This window comes from Zonotrichia albicollis, chromosome 36 (assembly GCF_047830755.1).
Source record: "Zonotrichia albicollis isolate bZonAlb1 chromosome 36, bZonAlb1.hap1, whole genome shotgun sequence".
Taxonomy (NCBI): domain Eukaryota; kingdom Metazoa; phylum Chordata; class Aves; order Passeriformes; family Passerellidae; genus Zonotrichia; species Zonotrichia albicollis.
Window position 1 is genome coordinate 3,190,460 of NC_133854.1, and position 21,189 is coordinate 3,211,648.

The window sequence follows — 21,189 nt, forward strand, 5'->3', positions numbered from 1 at the left end:
TGGATGGGTACTCAGGAGCTTCCATTCTCTACTGAGCACCAACTTTTCTGTGCCCTCCCTTCTCATCCTCCTTCCTTTTAGTCAGGTCTTCAACCCTGTCCCTCTCACTGTGACACTCAACAAAGCAGCCTGAACAAATCCAAACCACAAATAACACACAGAACCAACAAATTCCATTCTTTTGCTTAATAACCTTTTGGCTTCAGCCAAATGTCACCTCATCTCTCACACCTCCTCTGATCCTGTACTCTTCTTCGTGATGTCTAAGTTCTAGAGCAAAAAAAATATTTGCAGTTGTGTGGGCCTCGGTTTCCCTGTCTCAGAGTAAAAGACATCCCAAATCCTTTCCCATGGAGTCTCCTGTAAATTCATGGGCTTTACTTACTCCATGAGTGCTCAGTCAGTGCCCCATAGCTCTGTGACCACATGGGCACAGGGCTGTGTTTTAGGAAAGTGCTGCCTGGCATTCTGGAGAAAGAAACCTGGAGAAATCCTCACCAAAAGAGCAGCTTGGCTTGAGCCTGCTCTGTGTGGCCCAGCAGCTGTGGATCAGCTCAGAGCAGAGGTGGGTGAGCCACTGTTTGCCCAGTGTGGGCTGGGCAGACGTGCTCCCCCAGAGTCTGTACTTCACTGGGGATCAGTGGAAGATTCTCCTGCATGAACCTTCCTCCCAGCAGCTGAAGCTCTCCCTGCTCTCTCTCCTCTCCAGCTGCCGTCAGCTGCCCCGAAACAGAGCTGGTTTGGGGTTTCCCCACCAGAGCTGGTATTTCAGAACTTTGTCGCTCGGGAGGTCTCTGAAATGGTGCTGTCTCTCATGAATAAGGACAAGGTAAGTGCTGGCACCCAGAGCTTTAACACTGTGCTGGAAGAGGAGAGTGCTGTCATTTCCTCAGTGTACAGCAAAGCAAGTTATCTGCTGCAGCACATGCAGAAGAAAATGTCTCAGCACCTTCTTCTGCAAGATGGTGGAAATCTTCCTGTGCTGGGAATTGTCCCCTGGTTTTGGCCAGGCGTTGATGGTGTCTATCCCAAAGGAGTTTCCTTCTCTTGAAAGCTCTGGATTGACAGGAATGTTGTTGAGGGCTGTATAGTTCTTACCTGCTCTCAGTCTTTTCCTTGGTTCTATAGCATACCCGGTGTGTCCTTGGTTAATCTTGGCTCCTGGTAGGAATCTCTGCCTCTCTGACCCAGTTTGGCTCCCTTTGTGCAGCTCACAGTCAGAGCTCAGGGGCTGAGCCTTCTGCACTTTATGCTGGAATCACTTCTCATTAATGGCATTGGCCCTGCAGGAACCGTGTTCTGAAAGAGCCCTGCAATCAGAGTGATGGAGCAGAAGCAGTGAGAGGCCTTTAGGTGCCACTTGAGGCTCCTGCTCAGCTTCATCCAGCTCTGCTCAGCTTTTCCAAAAGCAACACGGTGCTCTGCTTTCCCCTTGCAGAAGCACAGCACATCCAAAGCCATGTGCTCCTGGAGGTTTCCACCTTCACCTGAAGAAATTGGGATTGTTTTGCAGTTTCCCAAGAGAGCTGAGAGGGAAAAAGTTGAAAAATGTCAGTTGTGTTCCACTGTAAAGAGGAAAACTTGAGACCATTTGAATTTCAGTCGGGGAAACATTTTCTCAAGTGAGGCTTGTGCCAAGAGTGGGCTGGTGGGAGGAGACAGGAGGGAGTCCAAATCATCTGGTTTAGACTTTTGGAGAGCATTTTGGTGCTCAGGGGTTGATGATATCAGTGTGCTAGAAAATGCATGTGTGCTGTGTCTGTGAGCCCCAGAGGGCAGAACCTGGCCTGCTGGCTGCAGGCAGGAATGCCCGGCAGCCCAGCTTGCCTGCACAGGCAGCAGGAAGCCCTGGAGAGCCAAGATTGGCTTTGCATACTGGAACCACACTGTCAGTCAGTGCTGGTTGTGTTTCTCCAGGCAGAAAATGCCTCTGAAGCCCCATGGTCAATAGACACCGCCTGTCTGTGTTTCTGTTACTTTTGGCAAGCTGATTGTTCTCATGGTTTTATGATCCTTCCTAGCTGCTTTACTGCCCATTTAAATTCTCTTTGCCATCTCCTTGTTTTAGGGATTGTCTTGCTGTGTTCATTCCTTTTTTTGCTTTTCAGGTTTGCTTTTATTCCCAGTAAGACCACAGTGTTTGGTCTCCTGTCTTGCTGCTCTGCCTGCCTGACTGTATCCCCAGAAGGTCCCTACCCAAACCTGATCTGCTAGAAGGGAATTTCTTCCTTCCCCCACAGAAATGGGCTGGTTTGCTTTTAGGTAGCACATTCCCCCTCTGGAACATGACAACTTCATGGCTGTGTGCAGGCAGAAGCCAGCAGGTTTTTTGGCCTTGTTGAATATGCAGGTGACTTGGTTCAGGTGTTTTGTCTCCATCCTGCTGGTGCTGACCTGCTCGGCCCTTCCTTCCCAGCAGGCGCTGCCCTACTGCCCCTGGCCAAAATGCTGGAGCCAGAGAGAAGGGATTCAAGTTCAGCCTTGTGAATTATGTGCCTTTGCCTGCACAGCTGAAAGTGCTTTGGAAAAGGGGCAAGGGAGGGATGTTAGCAGGGCATGGACAGGTCTCCTCTCGTTCTGTTTCCACAAGTGGCAAAATCATAATTTCATGTCTTTGCTGCAGTTTCTTCACGTGGTGAAGGTCTCCATGGAGAGCTCACCTTACTTCCAGCTGGTGAGCTCCAGCGATGCGTACCGTGCCGTGCCGCCGGGCGCCTCTGCCCCCGTGCGCATCCGCTTCACCCCCAGCAAGAACAAGGTGAGGCTGGAGGAGCCAAAGCACACAATGATCTCCACAGCCATTGTTTGCCCTGCACTCTGGCTCCAGCCCATTGCATGCTGTGAGCTGGGCTCCAGGCGTGGGCAGGCACCTGCAGCCAGTCACACCTTGGCACTGCTGGCAGGCACTGCAGCCAGGCCTGACAGGCTCTGCTTCCCCTCCCTGCACATTCCTGAGCATTGCCAAGAGAAGATGCACAGGAAACAGGATGAAAATGACAGAGGGCTGTTGATAGATGTTGGGCCATCTCTAGGTCCAGTGGAAGGGGTTTCATTCTGATGGAAAACACCAGAGGAACAAAGAGGTCAGAGAGCTTTCCTCCTTCGTGGACTGCCAACAGCTTCCCTGCCTGCCCCTGGGCTGGAGCAAAGCCGGTGCTTTTTCACCCCCTGTGTTGTGCAGCCTTGCAGCTGCACTTGTGCTGTCCCAGAGAACAAGTGAGCATGGCACAGCTGCAGGGCCAGGGCAGAGGATGTGCTGTGCCCGTGACCCTAGCCTGGCACAGGCACACTGGGCTCTGGGTGCCCTTGGTCAGCAGGAGGTTGCTGAGCTGCAGGGCACTTGGACACCTGCCTGGAGGAGCTGGTGCAGGGCAGGTACAAGCTGCAGGCAGAGCTGTGAGCCCAGAGCCCATGGCAGCGACACTTCTGGGGCTCTGTCTTCATGCTTGTCCCTGTGCTTGCTCTGGCACCCATTCCGTGCCAAAGGTGCTTTTGTGAGGAGGTGTCCAGGTTTAGAGCAAGTTTGGGGAAGAATCCCCCCAAAGGAGCTCCGGTGGGAAAAGCAGATCCAATCGGCCCCTCCCCCCTCAACTGGTCCGGGAGGAAAGAAAAATACCTCCTTGGAGAAAGGTGGAAAAAAACCCCTGTTTATTAAACAATACGACCAAAACAGTATCAAAACAATGAGACCCCTTGCCACTCTAAAAGAGATGACAAACTGAGAAAACCCCGGGTTCAAGCAGCAGCTCACTCAGTCTCTGATCAGTCTCTCAGTGCTGGAATTGTCGCAGGCCAGGGCCGGCCCGGTGGGCCACAGCTGCAGCTGCCGGTGCTCTCCTGGGTGTTCAGTCCAGAGCAGTTCCAAGAGGTCCAAAGAAAAGGGAAAAAAAAACAGTCCAGGGAACTTCTTTGCCTCAGCTAGCTAACACTAACTAAAAAGCAAAAGAAGAGCTCTCTGTCCCGCTGTCTGTCCGCAGACAACACAGTCAGGAGCAGGAATGTGGAGGAGTGAGTGCAGTGTCTGAAAAAAAAAACTGCGCGCTTCTTCTCTCTCCCCCTTCACTCTCTGTAACACTCTTAAAGGTACAAAACTTATTATTATTCAACATAAACAGAATGAGACGATTGGGGATAAAAGCATCATATAGTCAACCCAGGACAGGAGGTTTGAACAGCAGTGCTGAGGCCCTGGCAAGTCTGATCTCAGTGCTGGGATCTGGAGGGTTCATGTTCTAATCTGGAGGCTTGTTCATACAGAAGGGTTGAGGGCATGGCATGGAAGGGAGGAAGCCTTGCAGGGAAACAACGAGAGGCCCTTTCCAACAGCATCCTGCTACCTCTTAGCACTGTTCTTCTCCTGACTTGGTTGGACAGGCAAAGTTAGAGGGGAGTTGTGAGCCAGCTGATGTTTCTGCACCAGGCCAGAGGTGCAGGATGTCTTTGGGTGCAGCTGTTTTCTCCTCTTCCTTTTGCTGCTTAGAGTCAGTTGAACACTTTGTCCTATTGTCAGACAGTGGGAATATAGAACCCTAAAGAGCAATGTCCTGTGTTCCCCAGCTCCATGTTGCTTAGAAGGGGCTTAGGAATTCCTTAACATCATTAAAGTTTAGAGTAAAAATGATGGTGGCCTAGGGCTGTTATCTGTATGACCAAGTGACACAAGAGCTGAATGCCACTGAGACAGATTTTGCAAAGTGCACTGGTGCCTTTAAAATGTGACATAGTAGTAGAACTTAGTGTTCATTTGAGGGTGCAATAGGTAAATTGATGCCCTTGAAGGGGTATAGGAAATGGTTTTTCTTCTGCCATGGGGATGGCACTAAATGTCCTGTGCTGAGCCAGTTTCTTTTCCTGCAGGATTATTGCCACGAGCTGGTGTGCCTCACTGCCAGGGAAAGGATCGTTGTGCCAATTCGGGCCATTGGTGCCCGAGCTGTGCTGGACTTCCCTGCCCAGCTGGACTTCTCCAAGTGTCCGGTCAAGGTCAGCACCCAGCAGACTCTGCTGGTGCGCAATGTTGGTGCCCGGGCAGCTCGGTACCAGCTGAGCACCCAGAGGTGAGGCAGCTCATCTGTCCCTTTGCAAACATCTTTGGGTGAGAGTGGAGTTGGGAAAGAGCTACAGGAGGAACCAAGCATCGGATCTGCTGCCCTGTAGCCTGTCTGGGAGTGAGCAGGATGGAAGGCATCTGCTCTTGCTTTCATTGGCCTTGGAGCTTTCTGTGTCCCAGATTTCCTGGAAGCTGCTAGAACATGTTGGGAGATGGCTTGCACCCTGCTGAGCACAGGCAGCTTCTGAAACGCTTCCTCAGCACTGTCAGCCAAGCAGAGACATTCTCTGGGAGGCCACAGGCACGTGGCTTTGCAGTGGTCCTGGAGGGGACCTCTGGAAATCATCTGAGCAAACACACTGCTCAAAGCAAGAGCAGTGTCTGGGGATTGCAAGGTGCCATTGGGAGACATGGACCTGTCTTTAGGTGCCATACAAGAAAACAAACATGTCAATGGACCTAGTTATAAAAGCAGAAGAAAACAACCTTTTAAAACCCCCTCCATACCTTATCTTTTCTGCCTGTCAGGAGCAGTAGTGATTCATTGAGAGGATGGATCTAACAGGATGAGAAGTGTCTTAAGGAGCAGCTCACAATTAACAGAGAAAAGCCCAAAATTTAGCTTTCCAGGCCTATCTCTTAGGAGTAATTTTCCTTTGGTTCTTACAGTGTCAGGGATGTCTCCTTGACAGCTCTTCTAGCTGTGGGCTCAGGGAACAGTTTAGTGGTGTTGGCTGAAATTCAGAGGAGTTAAGTTTAGCTGTGGAGCTTGTGTCTTTGGGTCTTGGGGAGCCAGGTGTGTGTGAGAGATGACTGCAGGAACAGAGGAGTCTGGTGGGTACAGCCCAGGGACAGAGGAGATGCGGGGGCTGATTTGCACTCAGTTTTTCAGTCCTGACAGCTGAGTCCTGACCTTGGCTGGGTCCTCTTCTCCTGATAATTTGAAAAGAAGAAGACACCTTCTTTCTCAGGCAAGCCCTGAAGTCATCCATGGAATGTTATTCCCATCGTGCCACCTGAAGGCAGGAGCGTGTAACATGGGGCAGGAGTGGGAAGGGAAGGGAATGGAAGGTAGTGCTGAAGCCTGGCCAGGGATTCCCCTAACTGGCAGCTTCTCTATTGCGGTGAAATTTCTGGCCAAAGCCTAAGAACAGAATGCTGTGCCTTGCCGCCAGCAGGCCCTGATCCCCCCAGCCCCAGCAGAGCTGCAGCAGTGCTGGCATCAGCCCCGGGGCAGATGCAGGAGCACGAGCACTGATCTGGCTCTGGGGCTGCTGGGGCCTTGTCCTTCCTCCCCTCCCTCCAAAGTCTCACGTCCAGCGCATGAACATTGCTGGTCCAAGGCTTCTCCATCAGCCAGCAGTGATGTTCTCACCAGTGGCAATGGGAACAGGTCAGCCCATAGTTACAGCAAGAGGTCCTTAATGAGCAGAACCTGAAGCAAGTTCATCAGCTGTTACTACTGACATGAACAAAGTTCAGCTTGCCAGATGTTCTCTTTGTTTTTGTGTGTGATGCATTCATCAGCAAAGTCCCCAGAACACATTTGAAGTGACCGATTGACTGGCAACAAAGCACCAAGGCCAGGAAGTTTTGTTTCCTCACTGGGGCTGTAGAAGGGCACAAAGCCCAGCAGCTGCTGGGCAGAAGCACATTTCCCCTGAGCTGTCCCTGAGCATCAAAGCAGAGTCTTGTGTTTGTCAGGCAAGAGCTGTTTACCTGGTGACTAAATCCTGATAGCTCCTGTTAAATCCAAAGTGCAGCAACGCATCTGCATCATTATTTCCAACACATTGCACAGAGTTTCTCTGCTGGGCCAAGCAAACAGTTACCAGCCTGCATGACAGCCCAGAGTCCCAGACTGCACTGCTGGTAAACACACAGAAACCTCCGGTTCTGCTTCCTTGATGTGCTCCTGCTCATGGTGCTTCATTTAGCTGGGATTGGACCCGTCAGACTGTAAATGGCATCGTCCTTTTGGGTTTCCATGTCACTGTATTGCTCTAATCTGTATTTGCACTCTTTCCGAGTTTTGATTGCTGCTTTTCTTAGAGCAGCTTTCATTGAAATGTTTATAAAAGTTGCCCTTTTTAGGCTAAATCATGATGTTTTCAAGGGAAAATAAACCAAAGAAGCACACTGCCAATTCAACAGGAACTATTCCTTGGTCTTCAGGGAAAAGTTCCTTCTCCCTGTCTGATTCCTAGGCTGTAATCTCCCAGGACAGGGAGTGCCCTACCGTTTGCATCTCTTGAGATGAGGTTTATAGGCAGCAGGAAGAGAGAAATTCCTGAGGCAGTCAGTGTCAAGTTGTGCATGCAAATAGCTCTGAAGCCTCTCTGTGCTTTTCACAAAGCATTCTCTGATGGGATTGCTGGCAGTGGGAGCCTTGGGCCTCATTGCAGAGAGCTGGATGCAGAGTGTGGGGAGCTGAGGTCATTTTCCCCCCAGGATCTTGTGAGGGCTGGATCTTGTCAGCAGTGGCTCAGTGGCTGTTTGTGATCCTGTCTGTTCTGTCTCTTGTGCTGCCTGTGCTTGGATTGCTCCCTGCTTGGCCAAGGGAGCTGCAGGGAGCTGCAGTGCAGCAGGAATCTCATGGCTAGGTGTCCCCAGGCCTGACCCCTCTCTCTGTGTTGCAGTCCTTTCTCCGTGGTGCCGGCCACAGGAGCTCTGGGCGCTGGTGACACCGTGCAGGTGACAGTGGCATTTCACCCGCTGGCCAGCGGTGCCCATTGCGGCTCCCTGGCCCTGTGCTGCAGCTCAGGTGAGTGCTGGGCCCTGCAGGGCACAGGACAGTTCTGCACATGGCTCCCTCTGTCCCGTCCCTGCATTCCCTCCAGAGGTGCCTCCCCTGTTCACCTTTACCCCAAAGCAAACTGAGAACTCCTTGGTGTTTAGGGGCTTGAGAAAGGCAAAGATTTTTGACTGCTGTTTTGCTGGGACTTGCTGAGTGGAGGAAGGAGGAACTCTGATTCTCCACTACGGTGTGGCTATGCCTGGGTGAAGTTTTATTTGATTCCTGGGCAGTGCTGTAGGTGAGGTCTCCATCAGACTCTCTGCAATGCAATGGATTTCTTGCACACCTCTGTCCCATATGCTGCTTCTCCACTGGCTTGCCACAGACCCTTTTTCTATGTGGCCCTTACACATAGATGTAGTTTCTGTCTAACAACATTTTCAGGCCCTCAAGTTCCTTTTTTGTGACAAATTAAAACAATTTTTCCATTTTTTCCCCATTTCCCAGGCTGTTCACGCTGTTGCAAACCTCTCACATCTATCTCCCATTTGATTTCTAGACTGAGGGATCCCATCCAGTCTTAATGTAGAAACTGCTCTGTACTCACTAATCTTTCCTTTGTCCCTTTCTTATTTGATTTGCAATGCTCTAGCTTGGTTTTTCAGATCAGAACAGTATAAAATATTTAAAGACTGGTGTGGCTGTGGGTTTGGACAGGGAGATGATTTTCATGGTGCTCATTCTGTAGTGGTTTGTCACATTGCAGAGCCAGGCTGGTTGTGTTTCCTCACCTGTGTCCCCTCCTGCTGTGGGCTGTCACTTCACTTGTTCCTCTGGGCCTCCTTTTGCTGCCCACCTGCCCCCAGGCATATTTGCTGGTCAGCAAGAAGAGATCCAAGGGATCAGGAGAGACAGGAGTCTCCTGGGATGCCCGGGGAGAGCCTGGGCAAGGCAGGACTGAGCAGGGCTCCTCAGCCCTGTCACCTGAAGGACTTGGATGCAGAAATCCCGGTGATCTGAGTGGGTCACCGGAGCACATGGACCAATCTCCCTGTCCATCCTGTCACCTTGGGGCCAAATCTCTACAAACACCCTCAGAAATAAGGTGTTTTAGGAGGTGCCCAGGACATCCTCACGCTGTACACACAGAGCTGAAGGATGTGATCAATGGAGTGGTCCACAGAACTGCTCCTTCAGCGCAAAACTGGGACACTTTCTTCTGTGCCCTGTGCTTTGCTCTGTTCCTTGTGCTTCCATCAGCCAGTGAGCTGAGCAAAGACTCCCCTTTGCTTTGTTCCAGGTGAAGAAAGAATCCACACAAAGCTCCAGGGAGAAGCTGTAGATGTCAACGTTGGGCTGAGCACAAATTCTGTGGAGCTTGACAAGACTTTCACCACCATGTCAAGCCACAGAACCCTGTTCATTGAAAACAGGAGTAACATCACAGCCCACTTCCAGTGGAAGGCTTTTGCTACTGAGGAAGAAGAGAATGAAGAGAAGAGGAGGTTGGTTTGAAAGATGCATTTCAGTGAGATACAGGCTCAAGACTGAGCTAACATGTGGCCTCAGGGGATGTTGGTGCTTTTCAATGGTTTAGGCCAAGTAAACCATGCCTGGCACTGGGGTGTGCTGAGCTCAGCACTCAGCATTCCAGGTCATTTATCCTCGAACCAGGGATGGCATTTTGGGAAGGAAAGGTTGATTGTGATGACTGGATTTCCTCAGGTCCTAATTGGGCTCTTTTCTCTCTAATCTTCTTTCTACATGACCTGGCAACATCCTTAAACATTTCCTGAGTTGCCAGTCCCTCTTTCCAAAGGTGATACACCCTCTTTATTCCCTTTAGTTCCTTCAAAAGCTCCTTTCCCATGCGGGGTGGTTGTGTGTCCTTGTGCTGCTGTCAGAGGGGTTTTGAGCTCTCAGAGCAGAGAGGATTTTTTGTGAGAGAAGATAGTGCAGGATCCTTTCCCTCTCAGGACATTCTAGTGCCATGCACTGGGATGGGATCCAAAAAGCTCTGGCTCATGAAAAGGTCTCTCCAGGAGTTTCCTGTCTCCCTCCTGCACAACAAAGTTCCTTCCCCTCTCAGAGCCTCTGTTTTCATGCATATTGCATATAAAAACTTGAATGTCACTGAAGGGATTTGGTGCCTGAATTCATCAATTTCCTGTGGAAGTGCTCTGGGATGCTCATGTGAAAGGCAGAGTAGGGAACGGGGGAGGTCCAAAATGGAAGGAACAAAGAGTGATGCTGTTAACACGTAGCTGCAAGCCAGCTTTGTCTCCCCTTGCCAGGGAAATGCTGCAGTGCTCTATGATATATCTGTGCCCCCCAGAGCAGCTCAGTGGGAGGAAAAACCACTTGAAATGGCTGGTTGATTCTCCCTCAGCTGTGGCAGAGGCTTTGAGGCAGGAGGTTCTCTGGAGGGATGCTGGCTTTGGAAACCTCTGCTGAGCTTGCAAGTGTGGAGTGAAACTCCCTGCTGGGCCAGGGAACAGCAAGTTGTCCTCTGATCCCTGAGGGACCCTCGTGGCTTGGGCTCAGCCTTTGCTGGGGAGCTGCTGCTGCTCCCCCCCAAGTGCTTTGCTGTCCTGCGCTCACACTTCTCTCTGCAAATCTGTGGCTCATGAAACCATCTGCTGGCCTTGTCTCTCCCTGGGGCTGCAGGCAGTGTTTGCTGCGGCTGCCCAAAGAGGTGTCCCAGGAAAACTTCCCAGAGGAGAAAGAAACAGAGAAGGTGAAGGGAGATCACAGTGCCCTCCTGAGCAGCATGGTCCAGGAGAAGATGTCAAAGGTGCAAGAAGACCCCATGCTGTTCTCTGATGACATTTTTTTCATTGAGCCAATGGTAAGTGATAGCTGAGAACATTCTCTTCCTCCTTCTCTTCCTCCTCCTCCTTCTTCTCCCACCCACTCTACTCCCTACACCCACCCCTTCCCCGGCTGCGGTCACTGGGCAGATCCTCAGCTGGCTCCATGTGCTGGCAGGGAGGACATGGAGTTTCTGGTGAGGCTGCAGGGCTCGCTGCTGAAAGCATTTGTGGCCTGCAGGCTCCAGGCAGGGCTGAGAGCCTGACAAAGCCCAGCTCTGCTGCCAGGCTCGAGCTCAAGGCAGTGCCTGTGTGTCCTGTCAGTGTCCCTGGGAGCAGTTCTTGTAGGCAGGGGCTCCCCTCACACGTGGGGCTCAGCAGAGGCTGTTGGAGCACTGCCAGCTCACACACTGACCTGAAGCTTGCAATTGTTCCCTGGCAAAAGGAGGCCAAATTCAGCCCAAGGTTAATGACAAAAATGCCAATCCCTTCCTGTAACCATGCCTTGCACTATTTCTGAGTGTCCCTTCCAGCGTCATCTGTGAGCCTGGACACAAGGGTGGAAGACTGAAATGGGCCTTTGGAGTTGTCCTGCACACAGGGACAGAAAACCTTTACCTTTTCTGGTGATGCAAGCAAACTGCCACATGCTCCCATCATCCAGAGCCTTGATTCTGAGTACTGTCATTGTGAGAGATGATGAATGCCTGGTGTGTGCACAGTGCAACATCCCTTCTCATCTTGGAGTAAACCCTAGAATATGCCAGCCTCTGCTTTCTTTCAGTACAGGTTAAACTAATATTTTTATTTCCAAGGAAGGGGATCATGTTCTCTTCTTGGTTACTCCTATAGCCCATCTTAGGCCAAGAGCCAGCAGGGCACAGTGGCAGTTGCATCCCACTGTAGCTGACAGCAGCATGATGTGCCCAAGAGCTTGTGTCAGAGCAGCAGGAATATTGTGGAGAGTGGGAGCTGATCAGCTGAGCACTGGGAGCTGTGTTGGGCTGGGTTTGAAGTGTTTCCTTGGCTCCTTGTGTTGTTCACTCATCACTGATGCTCTAAACAAAGGCTTACAGGAGGGTGGTGAAAACAAGCAATGTGAAGTTTGCAGAGCAATGTTTTGCTGTCTCTTTCTGCTGTAGGAGGGAGAAATCGGGCCGAATTGTTCGGCTGAAATCAAGGTGACCTTCAAACCCCTGGAAGCACTGGAGTATGGAAGTGTGGCTTACTGCAGCATCTCAGGTGCAGCTCCTTTTCCCTGCCTCTCTCCCCCTCAGTGAAGCCATGGTGCCAGCCTGAGCCCACTGGGCTCCCATGGAAGTGCTGGGAAGGGTCCCTGGTCAGCAGGGCAGTGCTGGCACATCCCCCCTGGCCCTGCAGCTGCCAGGGAGTCTCCCGTGCCAGGCCAGGGCTCAGAATGCTGTGTGTGCCTGACTGATCCCAGAACAGCCCAGGCAGTGCAGGGAGAGGTTTTCATGCCATGGCTTTGCCAGCATTCCCTCAAAGGCCAGAGAGCTCCAGAGCAGAACAGCTTCAGTGAACAAGCACTCAGCCCCTGCAGGCCCCTGGCCTGCAGGATGGCTCCATTTGCCATGGATCATCATCAGGAAGCAGGAGCTGAGTTAGAAATGGGCTCCCTGAGCCTGGACCACCTCCCAGTGCCCAGACAGCAGCAGAGCAGAGGGGGCTGAGCCCCACTGAGCCCGGGCTGTTGGTAGAGGGAGCAGCCTTGGCCAGCAGCTGCTGCTCTCCCTGTGTGCCAGTTGTCACCTTGCAGCTCTCAGTCTGTGCCAATAGAACACAGTGCTGAGTGTCACAAGGGGAGCACTTGGGCAACAAAGTCCTGTGCTCCTGGGCCAGGGAGTTTGGGAATTGCCAAACTCTGTAGGAGCTTTGTGCCTGCACTGAATGGATTTCAAAGCTCCTCTAGGTGCATGGGAAGGAAACCACAGAATCACAGTATGGTAAGGATGGAATGGACCTTAAAGATCATCTAGTCCCAAGGCCCCTGCCATGGGTAGGGACACCTCCCCCTAGAGCAGGTAGCTCCAAGCCCCATCCAGCCTGGCTTGGAACACTTGCAGGGCTGGAAGCTCCACAACATCCCTGGGGAACCTGCTCCAGTGCCTCACCACCCTCACAGGAAAAATTTCTTCCCTAATATTTCACCTAAATCTCCTTTCTTTCCATTTCTACCCATTACTCCTTGACCTGTCACTACAGGCACCAGAAATGTTTTAAACTCCGCAAACTGGTGGCTCAAATTGGAAAGCAGCCCAGGGAATGGGTTAGAAATTGCAAGTCAGCCTCAGGGGATATGTCCTGAGGGAAGAGAAAGGTCCATATCTTCTCCTGCAGCATCAGGAGCTGGTTGCATTCAGCTCAGAGTCGGGGACTAGCACTGAGGCAGCCTGGAAAATGCAGTGGAGCAGAGGGAATGATTGTACTGCAATGGACATCTCTCCCCAGGCCGTGAGAGCAGGCTGCCCCTGCAGCTCAGAGGGAAAGGCCAAGGACCCTTGGTTGAACTCAGCTCTCCTACTCTGAACCTTGGGAATGTTTTTGTCAACACCCCCCATGTCTATGAGGTGAGCAGCAGGGCTTGGGATGGATCCTGATGGCTCCTGAGGCAGCAGCAAGCCTGGTGCAGTTGTGGACTTGCTGCCAACCTGGGCAGCTGTGAGCAGGGAATATTTGATGTACTGCTGAAATCTGGGGGGTCACAAAGGTGTGTCTGTTGTTCCTGAAGCCCCAGTCCCTGCTTTTGGGCAGCCTTCCTTAGGGATCAGCTGAGAGGCTTCCTGCCAAAACACCCCTTGGCACATGAAACCAAGCCTGGGTCAAAAAGCTGCATGTTCAGAGGCTTTTGTGGCAGTGCCAGACACAAAGCACCTTTGCACTGGGCTCTGCAGAAGCAGCTGCTACAAACTGGCTGCCTTTGAGCTTCAGCCCACTGCCAACAGCTCCCAGCCAAGTGTCTTCTGCCTATTGCTGCAATCACAAGAAATCCTTGGGAGTTCTCTCCCTTGCTGACCAGTCCCTCACCACACTTCAGCCTCGGTGCATCTCTGGCTCTAGAAAGAGAGAAGTGTTCCTGGGAATAAAGCAAAGGGTTTTTCTACATATTTGCCTCCCCCCCAGCAGAGTCAAGCTTGCAAAAACTTCATGAGGCACTGCGCCATGGCAGACACTTTCAAAATCTTGGCTGTGGAAGGGAAAGACATGCTGGGTTTTCTCACCAAAAGATGGTGCTGTCTGTACGTTTTGATGCTGATGCCTCATTCTCAATGTATTGTTTTCATGGTCTGGGAAAAGGTGAATGAGCAGATGGTGCTGTTGGAGCTGTGCTCACTGGGGCAGCAGCAGCTCTGGGGTGATTCCCTAGGCAGCTGCAATCAGCCCACGTTGCTCTCAGCGCCAGCTCTCAATGCGCTTGGTGCTGCTGAGCAGAGGGGCACTGCTCTGTGTCCATGGGATAAGCCAGGGTGACTGCAGTTCTGTGGAGTTGCCACTGCTCTGCATGAAAACCCAAAGGCCGAACTTGTCCTGTTGTATCTTTGGACTTCTGCCATTCAGCAGCACAAAGCATCTTCTGCCTTTTCTGGGTGTTCATTGCATCATTAGACAATAACTCACCAGAAGGGAAGATTCCACACGTATTTCCATTTTGCTTTCTTGCTGCTGCAGGTGAAACTGATGAACCAAGGAGCTATTGATGCTCCCTTCACCTGTCTCCCTTCAGCTACCAACGTGGGCTTGTGTTTCAAGTTTGCCCCCGAGGAGGGCATCATTGCAGCAGGTGGGAGCCAGAGTGTGCAGATCTCCTTCAGTGCCACCATGCTGGGGAGCTTTGAGGAGCAGTTCCAGTTCAGTGTGGCTGGATCTCCTGTGCCTGCCATCCTGACCATCAAGTAAGGACCCTGGGAGCTGGGTGGACACATCTGTGGCTGTCTCTGGGACATCCCCCAGCTGCCTCCTTTTGGGGTGGAGCAGAGAAAAAAGGTGTTTCCTGAGGTGTGAATCTCTGCTCTGCTGCTGGCATTGCTTTAGTGTGAGGCTGCCTCCTGCCCTGTGTGGTAGCTGGGAGCTGGAATGACTCCTCCCTGCAGGGATCTCCCTGTGCCTTGGGCCATGGCAGGCAGTGGGATGGATCAGCTTTGGGCAGCAGCTGCTCTGGGATGTCCCACCTGAACACCCAGCAAGGCCCCCAGGGCTTTGCAGATGGGCCAGCCTGGCTGATTCTGCAGCAGCAGCAGTGTTTGTAAAACCTTGTGTGAATACTCCATGCCAGATGGGCAGCAGCAGCCTCAGCTCACCTCTCATGGCCATGCTGTGGGGCACAAGCTGTGCCCCCAGCTCCTGTGCACAGAGGGCTCTGGTGCCTCCTTTGCACAGCCAGCAAAGGGCTGATGTGGGAGTCAGGAACTGTGCAGCAGGAACTGTGCAAGGACTGGGGCACCATCCCGTGGGCTGGTGCCATGGCAAGAGACAATCCTGGCCCAGCCAAAGGGAGAAGGGCTGATCATAGGGGAGGCAGAGCTCAGTGCTCAGCACCACAGCAGCGTGAGGCCTTGTCCCTGCCAGCCTGAGCCATGTGCTGCAGGATAATGGAGTGGAAGCAGGAGAGCTGGTGCTGCCTGCTCTGCAGCTTTGGAGCTGGGCTGCTGCTCTGGGGCGACACTGGCTCAAGGCAGTGAAGAAATGAAAGCAATCTGCACTGGATGATGCCAATGAGATAAGGGAGATGGGTAAAGAAGAACAAGGAAGTTATTTCTTAGCAAGAGAAAAGTGGTGAGCAGGTGTGCCCATAGTGGAGAAACAATGATGCTGCCTTTGTTTTTGGAGGAAAAGTGCTGCTTTTTTCATTTGGAAATCAAGAGGGAACCTTTCACCATCAAATAATTGATTCTCCTCTGTCCCTCCCCCAAAGTGGCCATGGGCTGTTTCTGCATCAGCAGCTTTCTCCTTGAGCAGGGGCAGGTGTCTCTTGTTGAGATGTGCAGAGCAGAGCCAGGGGCAGTCCTGTGAGTACAATAGAGGACACAGGTCACTGGTTCTTGATTTTGAACCAAAAGGCAGAGTGGGCACTGATTGGCATCAACCATGAAATCAACTGGTGAGTGTTGTGCAGCTTCAAGTGCTGATTTCAGTGGATGTTGATGGTTTTTGGAGTGTGTCTGCTGAGTTGAAGGGCAAGTGAGGTGCTGTGCTTGATTCAGGACAGCCAAGTTTGGTTGTTGAAGCTCTTGCTCTTGGCTGTGCCAGCTGGTGCACTGCTGACCAGCTGGTCCTTTCCTCTAGGATTCATCTGTGCCCTGGGTAGAACTGTTGCTGCTCTTTTCAGAGGATGTTTGGGAATGCCCTGGATTCGTGTCTCAGAAAAGTGTCTGTAATGATGGTGTGGGTCAAACTCTCTTGAGAAAGCTCCTCCATGGGAACAGCAGTTGCTGCTCAGAAGGAGCAAAGCAGGGAAGCTGTGGCTGGAAGGGCTGCTTACAGAAGTTTGTGGGGACACCTTGATGTCCATGCCATTGCAGATGGGGAAACTGAGGCACGGAGCCATGTCTGGGTGTGTGTTCAGGGTCCTTCATGGCACCCCCAGCAACCCAGGGGCTTCTCCTGCCTGCCCTGTGCCCGGAGCCCATCAGGGGCTGTTGGCTGCTGCCCCTTGGCTTGAGCTGCCTCCTGTGCCCAGGGCCCTGTGCTGAGCACACGGGGCTGTGTTGGTTGGAAGCCCAGGGTGCCCTGAGCCCAGGTTTTGTGCCCCCGAGCCACGACAGCCGCACCTTTGCAATGCCTTTAACCGAGCCATTGCCTGCTCTGTCCTCGGCCTGCAGGGGCAGCGTCAGTGCACCGAGTTTACAGTTTGACCTCGCTGAGCTCGACTTCGGGGACATCTCCTTTGGTGAGTGTTCCCTGGGCTGGGACACAGCCTCAGGGATCTGTGCCTTCCAACAGAAAAGCATCCCTCACTCCTGCTCTGCCCCAGCAGCCTCTTCAGGCTGTGAACTGCAGGGCTGCTGCTGCTGCTGCCTCAGGGGGCATTTTGCCATTGTGAGATCCAATGGAAGCAAGGAATAGAAAGGCAGTATTTTCTGGTGTCTCTGTGCTGCTTTAAAAGACAGATGTCTGCCAAGGAAGGTGGGAATCTTCCTGCAATGGAAAGATGAGCCCCTCCCTCCAAATGCTTATCCCTTTGAAATGACAGGGGTCCCAGGAAAAACTGTGGGAAAAGAAATAACAGTTCTTTGCTAGACTATCTCAGGAGAGCACACACAAGAAGGCAAGAACAGACATTTCCCAGATGCCAAGTCCTGTTTTTCCCCTTTGGTGGAGTTCTGGTCACAGCAGGAGGAGCTGTGGGCTCTGGCAGGGCAGTGATTCCCCCCAGCCGGTGCGGGAAGGGAAGGGAAGGAGGAAATGCTCCTTTTGCAGAGCCCCAGAGGGCAGGGGTATGTGGGCAGTGCCCAGCAGCAGCAGCAGCAGCGGGGCAGGCAGGCAGGGTCGGTGCCAGCGCTGAGCTGCAGCCAGGGCAGCCCTGGGCCAAGCACAAACCTCCCGCAGCAGCAGCGGCCGAGCTGCGATCCCCAAGTGGAAGGGAAGCTCCGCTCCCTGCCCAGCCTCCGCTCCCACTGCACAGCCGCCCACAGCATCAAGCCACAACTCCCAAAAACCCCCAAGGGAAAAGCCCAGCCCGGGGCCAAAACCCCCCAGAACCCCAATCCCCCTTCCCAGACCGAGGGCAACATTCACTGCCAAGCCTAAAGCCAGAGCAATGAAGTTATGAACTTCTGAAGGAAAGTCATTGCCTTTTTTGAGCTGCTTCTTCCCCAGCCTGCATCACCACGGAGGCGCTTGTCAAGTTGATTTTGGAAGGAATGAAACAAGAAAGGCAAGAGATGGAAATATGGTTCTGAAGCAGGAGATTCATCTAGCTGAATCCAATTTCATTCCTAAGGGCTCTTAGGCTGAAGGCAGCTGTTGTATCTTTGCTTCTTTGTAACTGTTGACTGTTGTCTGCATGTGCTGGCCTCAGTCTCGTTGGAGGTTTTGACATCTGGGTTTGTCCTTTTTGTGCCTCTCTTGCCTCCCTGCTGGAGTCCCTGCTGGAGCTGGCAGCGGTCACTTGGATGGGCACAGAGAAGCTCTGGGCTGCAGCTGCAGTTGTTTTTTCTCCCCATCTGTGTCCCAGATGCTCTTGGTGAGCAGGCCTGGGGAGAAGTCTCCTCCCCACAGAGCTGGCCAGCCCAGCCAGATGTGCAGTGCAGAGCAGGCTGTGGCTGCTCTGTGCGCTCTGCAGGACATCCCCACCATGAGTGTCTGTATCTCTGGCTTTGCAGGATGGAAAGCAAATCTCAGAGCCAAAGTGGGGTAAACCCTTGCAGGCAGCACTCTCAGTGAGCAGCATGGTAGCATGATGTCCCTGTTTGTTGGGTGAGGTGGGACCTGGTTCCTAATTGCTAATCTCAAAGCAAGGCTTGGCTGTGCCCCAGTTGAGGGGGCTCTGAGCTGTCACGTGCTCAGCTGTTTGGCCCAAAGCAAGAGATGCCTTAAGGATCCTGCAGAGCGAAGCTGCATTAGGGTGCTTTGCATCACGTTCTAGTTCCTGATTCCATCCTCACTTTCTTTTGCTGTAGCTTCTACTCACTGACAACTCACTGTTTATATGTCTTGAAAAAGGTGGGAGTGTTGGCAGGCTGAGCAGGGAATTGGACAGCTTGAATTCTCAGAGTAAATGCTGGGTCTGGGTGCACACTCATCACTGAGAGAGAACTGGTGCTGGTTTGGGGCAGGTGAGGGAGCTCGTCCCCATCACAAAGAGAGAAGCTTGCAGTGTTCAGCAGGGCTAGGAGTGGGCATTTTCAAGGCTGCAGTCTGGAATCTGTGTCAAAGGGAACTAAGTGACGATTAATTCCTCATGCAGCTTCTGGGTGAGCTGTAGTTCAGATAATAAAGAGCTCAACTCCAATCCCACTTTGATTCTGCCAGGATATTGCCCCCAGGGTCACGCCCTGCTGGGTGCCTGAATGGATATTTGTGTCCTTGCCCAGGCTTTCCCTACACGCAGCGCTGCCGCCTCACCAACAGCTCCGCGGTGCCCCTGACGTTCCAGCTCTGCATGTCGGACGATGGCACGCAGCCGGCTGTGGACAGCGTGGATCAGATCCGCAGGGACACCGACCCGGCCTGGAGCAAGGGAATCCATTTCTATGTGGAGCCCAGAGAGTTCACCATCAATCCCAGCCAAGGCACCATCCTCCCCCAGGGACACCAGGACATCGAGGTACGACAAGAGCCCGGCCACAGCCGCTGCAGCACCAGGGCTGGAGATGCACTGCCGGGTGGGAGGGCTTTAGCTCTGGTGCCAGCTTGGAGCATCCTGGCACTGAGAGATCTGCACTGCTGGGAGGCCTCTGCTAGCTGGCTTACTCGGGATGTTCCTCAAGGAGCACTGTTTGTTTTCCAAAATCATATGCTGAGCTCACAGACCTTATGGTCAAGGCCTGAAGCCATTCTTGTGTTTTTGAGAGCAATTGATTTGATTGCAATGGGGCAGAGCAAGGATGAGGGCAGAAGGTGGCTGTTAGAGAGCTGTCATTGTATCAAGCAGTGAGCTTTTCTTCTTGGTCTCATTTTCCCCTTTCCTGGGGAGCAGAATGATTTGTGTTCACTGCAGGAAGCTCCAGTGGAGACAAAAAATCAGCAGCCATGTGTAGCGGTTCAAATTTATTGTATTGATTCCTTTTTAAGTGGTTTGTTCTCTGGTACCCCGTGTTCTCCCCGAGTTGGTTTACCCCTGGGTTTTACCCTCCCTCAAAACTGTCCCTCATGCCATTCCCTGCCCCTTGTTCCAGCTCTTTCCCTGCTGTCAAACCCAGCCCCTTTTGTTCCCCAACATTTTTTGCCAATTTAACCTGGAGCCAATCCCTGTCTGCAACACCCCTTTGGAATTCCCCTATTCCTGGAGGCCCCATTGGCCCATGTGAGCCATCCTCCCCACCCTCTTACCCAAAGTGGCTCCAGACACTTGATGTAATCCCCTCAGTGCTCCCCTGAGGATTCCCTTTTGGTTTGCTGTTTGTATCCACCCCCTGCTTTGTGTCTGTACAAAATTCCTTACACAGGAGTGTGCAGGGCTCTTTTGGCTCTGATCCTTTTGCATGGAATAAAACCCTTTCTTGTGGAACTTCAAGACAGAGATCCTTCTCCTTTCTCCTCTGCTTGGTCCCTGTGGTGGCTTGTCTCTTGCAGTGTAGAGCAAGAGGCTCTGAGGGCTCTGCCTCTGGTCAGTGCCCACCCTGGGACAGTTCTGCGGGTTCTGCCTCTGGTCATTGCCCACCCTGGGGCAGTTCTGAGGGTTCTGCCTCTGGTCAGTGCCCACCCTGGGGCAGTGCTGAGGGTTCTGCCTCTGGTCATTGCCCACCCTGGGGCAGTGCTGAGGGTTCTGCCTCTGGTCAATGCCCACCCTGGGGCAGTTCTGAGGGTTCTGCTTCTGGTCAATGCCCACCCTGGGGTAGTTCTGAGGGTTCTGCCTGTGGTCAATGCCCACCCTGGGGCAGTTCTGAGGGTTCTGCCTCTGGTCAATGCCCACCCTGGCGCAGTTCTTGCTCTTAGGGTTCTGCCTCTGGTCAATGCCCACCCTGGGGCAGTTCTGAGGGTTCTGCCTCTGGTCAATGCCCACCCTGGCGCAGTTCCCCACTCCTGGTGTGGGGCCGGAGTTCTCAGAGCCAGCCCGGGCTCGGGCTCCCAGGTCAGCCATGAACTGCCCAGCACCTGCTGGGCCACACTTTGCCCTCAGCCTCCTGCTGTAAAGCTGAACTCATTGTGGTCAAGTCAGATTTCCTCTGCATGGATGTCTTTGTAGTCAGATGAGAAATTTGCCCCTTAATTTGAATGCAGTGGTGCATGGAGCTGTAGTCTAATGTTTTAATGTAGCTGACCTGTGCCCTGAAAGAAGGTGTGTTTAACAAATCTGGTATTGGCAGAAGGCTTTTGTTACTCTGAGGCTGTGCTCTACACATGAAGCAGCAGAAGAATTAAGGCGAAATCCTCCCTCAGGAACTGGAGGATATCACCCGTGGATAATGAGCTTTTGGAAGGAAGAATTGACTGTTCTTCTCTTCCACCAGGTGACGCTGTGCTCCAACACGGTGATGGAGTTCTACCGGAGATTGCTGGTGGACCTGGAGGGTATTGGCAAGGGAGTGGCAGCCCTGATCATCACAGCCAGGTAGCAGCCCTTGCCTGGCCTCCCCCAGGCACTGCCTTGCCCAGGCTGTGCTGGCTGCAGCTGCCAAGGAGAAGTGCTGCTGAATGCCCTCATGTTGTGCCAGCTGGACACGAGAACAGCAGTGCTTGGGCAGCAGCCCGTGGTGAAAAGCACGTTTGCTCACAGCCCAGCACGGTCCTGGGCCCTCTTCTAAAGGCACCAGGAAAGATATCATTGATTGGCCTTGTTTTTGGTGCTTGAGGTGGAACAAATTTCCCGAGGGCCTCCTCTCCTTCTGGCTGCAAGAGGTGGAGTTGTGCTGGTTGTGAGCACCGTGCACTGGTTTGGGCCACACCAAGCAGCTGCTGAGAGTCAGGCTCTG

At 52.7% G+C, this 21,189-nt stretch overlaps 1 protein-coding gene across 1 annotated transcript; it reads left to right on the top strand.

Moving 5' to 3' along the window:
• Positions 1-799: 799 nt before the first annotated feature.
• LOC141726555 (hydrocephalus-inducing protein homolog) lies at positions 800-20,936 on the top strand. The gene is made up of 10 exons (XM_074531482.1): positions 800-829; positions 2,624-2,758; positions 4,858-5,057; positions 7,690-7,775; positions 9,088-9,292; positions 10,455-10,635; positions 14,285-14,508; positions 16,435-16,502; positions 18,649-18,881; positions 20,728-20,936. The coding sequence occupies exons 1-10, from the start codon at positions 800-802 to the stop codon at positions 20,830-20,832; spliced, it is 1,467 nt and encodes a 488-aa protein (XP_074387583.1). The 3' UTR covers positions 20,833-20,936.
• Positions 20,937-21,189: the final 253 nt, after the last annotated feature.

Coding starts and splice junctions, on each gene's coding strand:
- LOC141726555 (XM_074531482.1), top strand. CDS start 800: ATGGTGCTGTCTCTCATGAATAAGGACAAG. Junction 5,058..7,689: donor TACCAGCTGAGCACCCAGAG/GTGAGGCAGCTC, acceptor TCTGTGTTGCAG/TCCTTTCTCCGTGGTGCCGG. Junction 18,882..20,727: donor AGGGACACCAGGACATCGAG/GTACGACAAGAG, acceptor CTCTTCCACCAG/GTGACGCTGTGCTCCAACAC.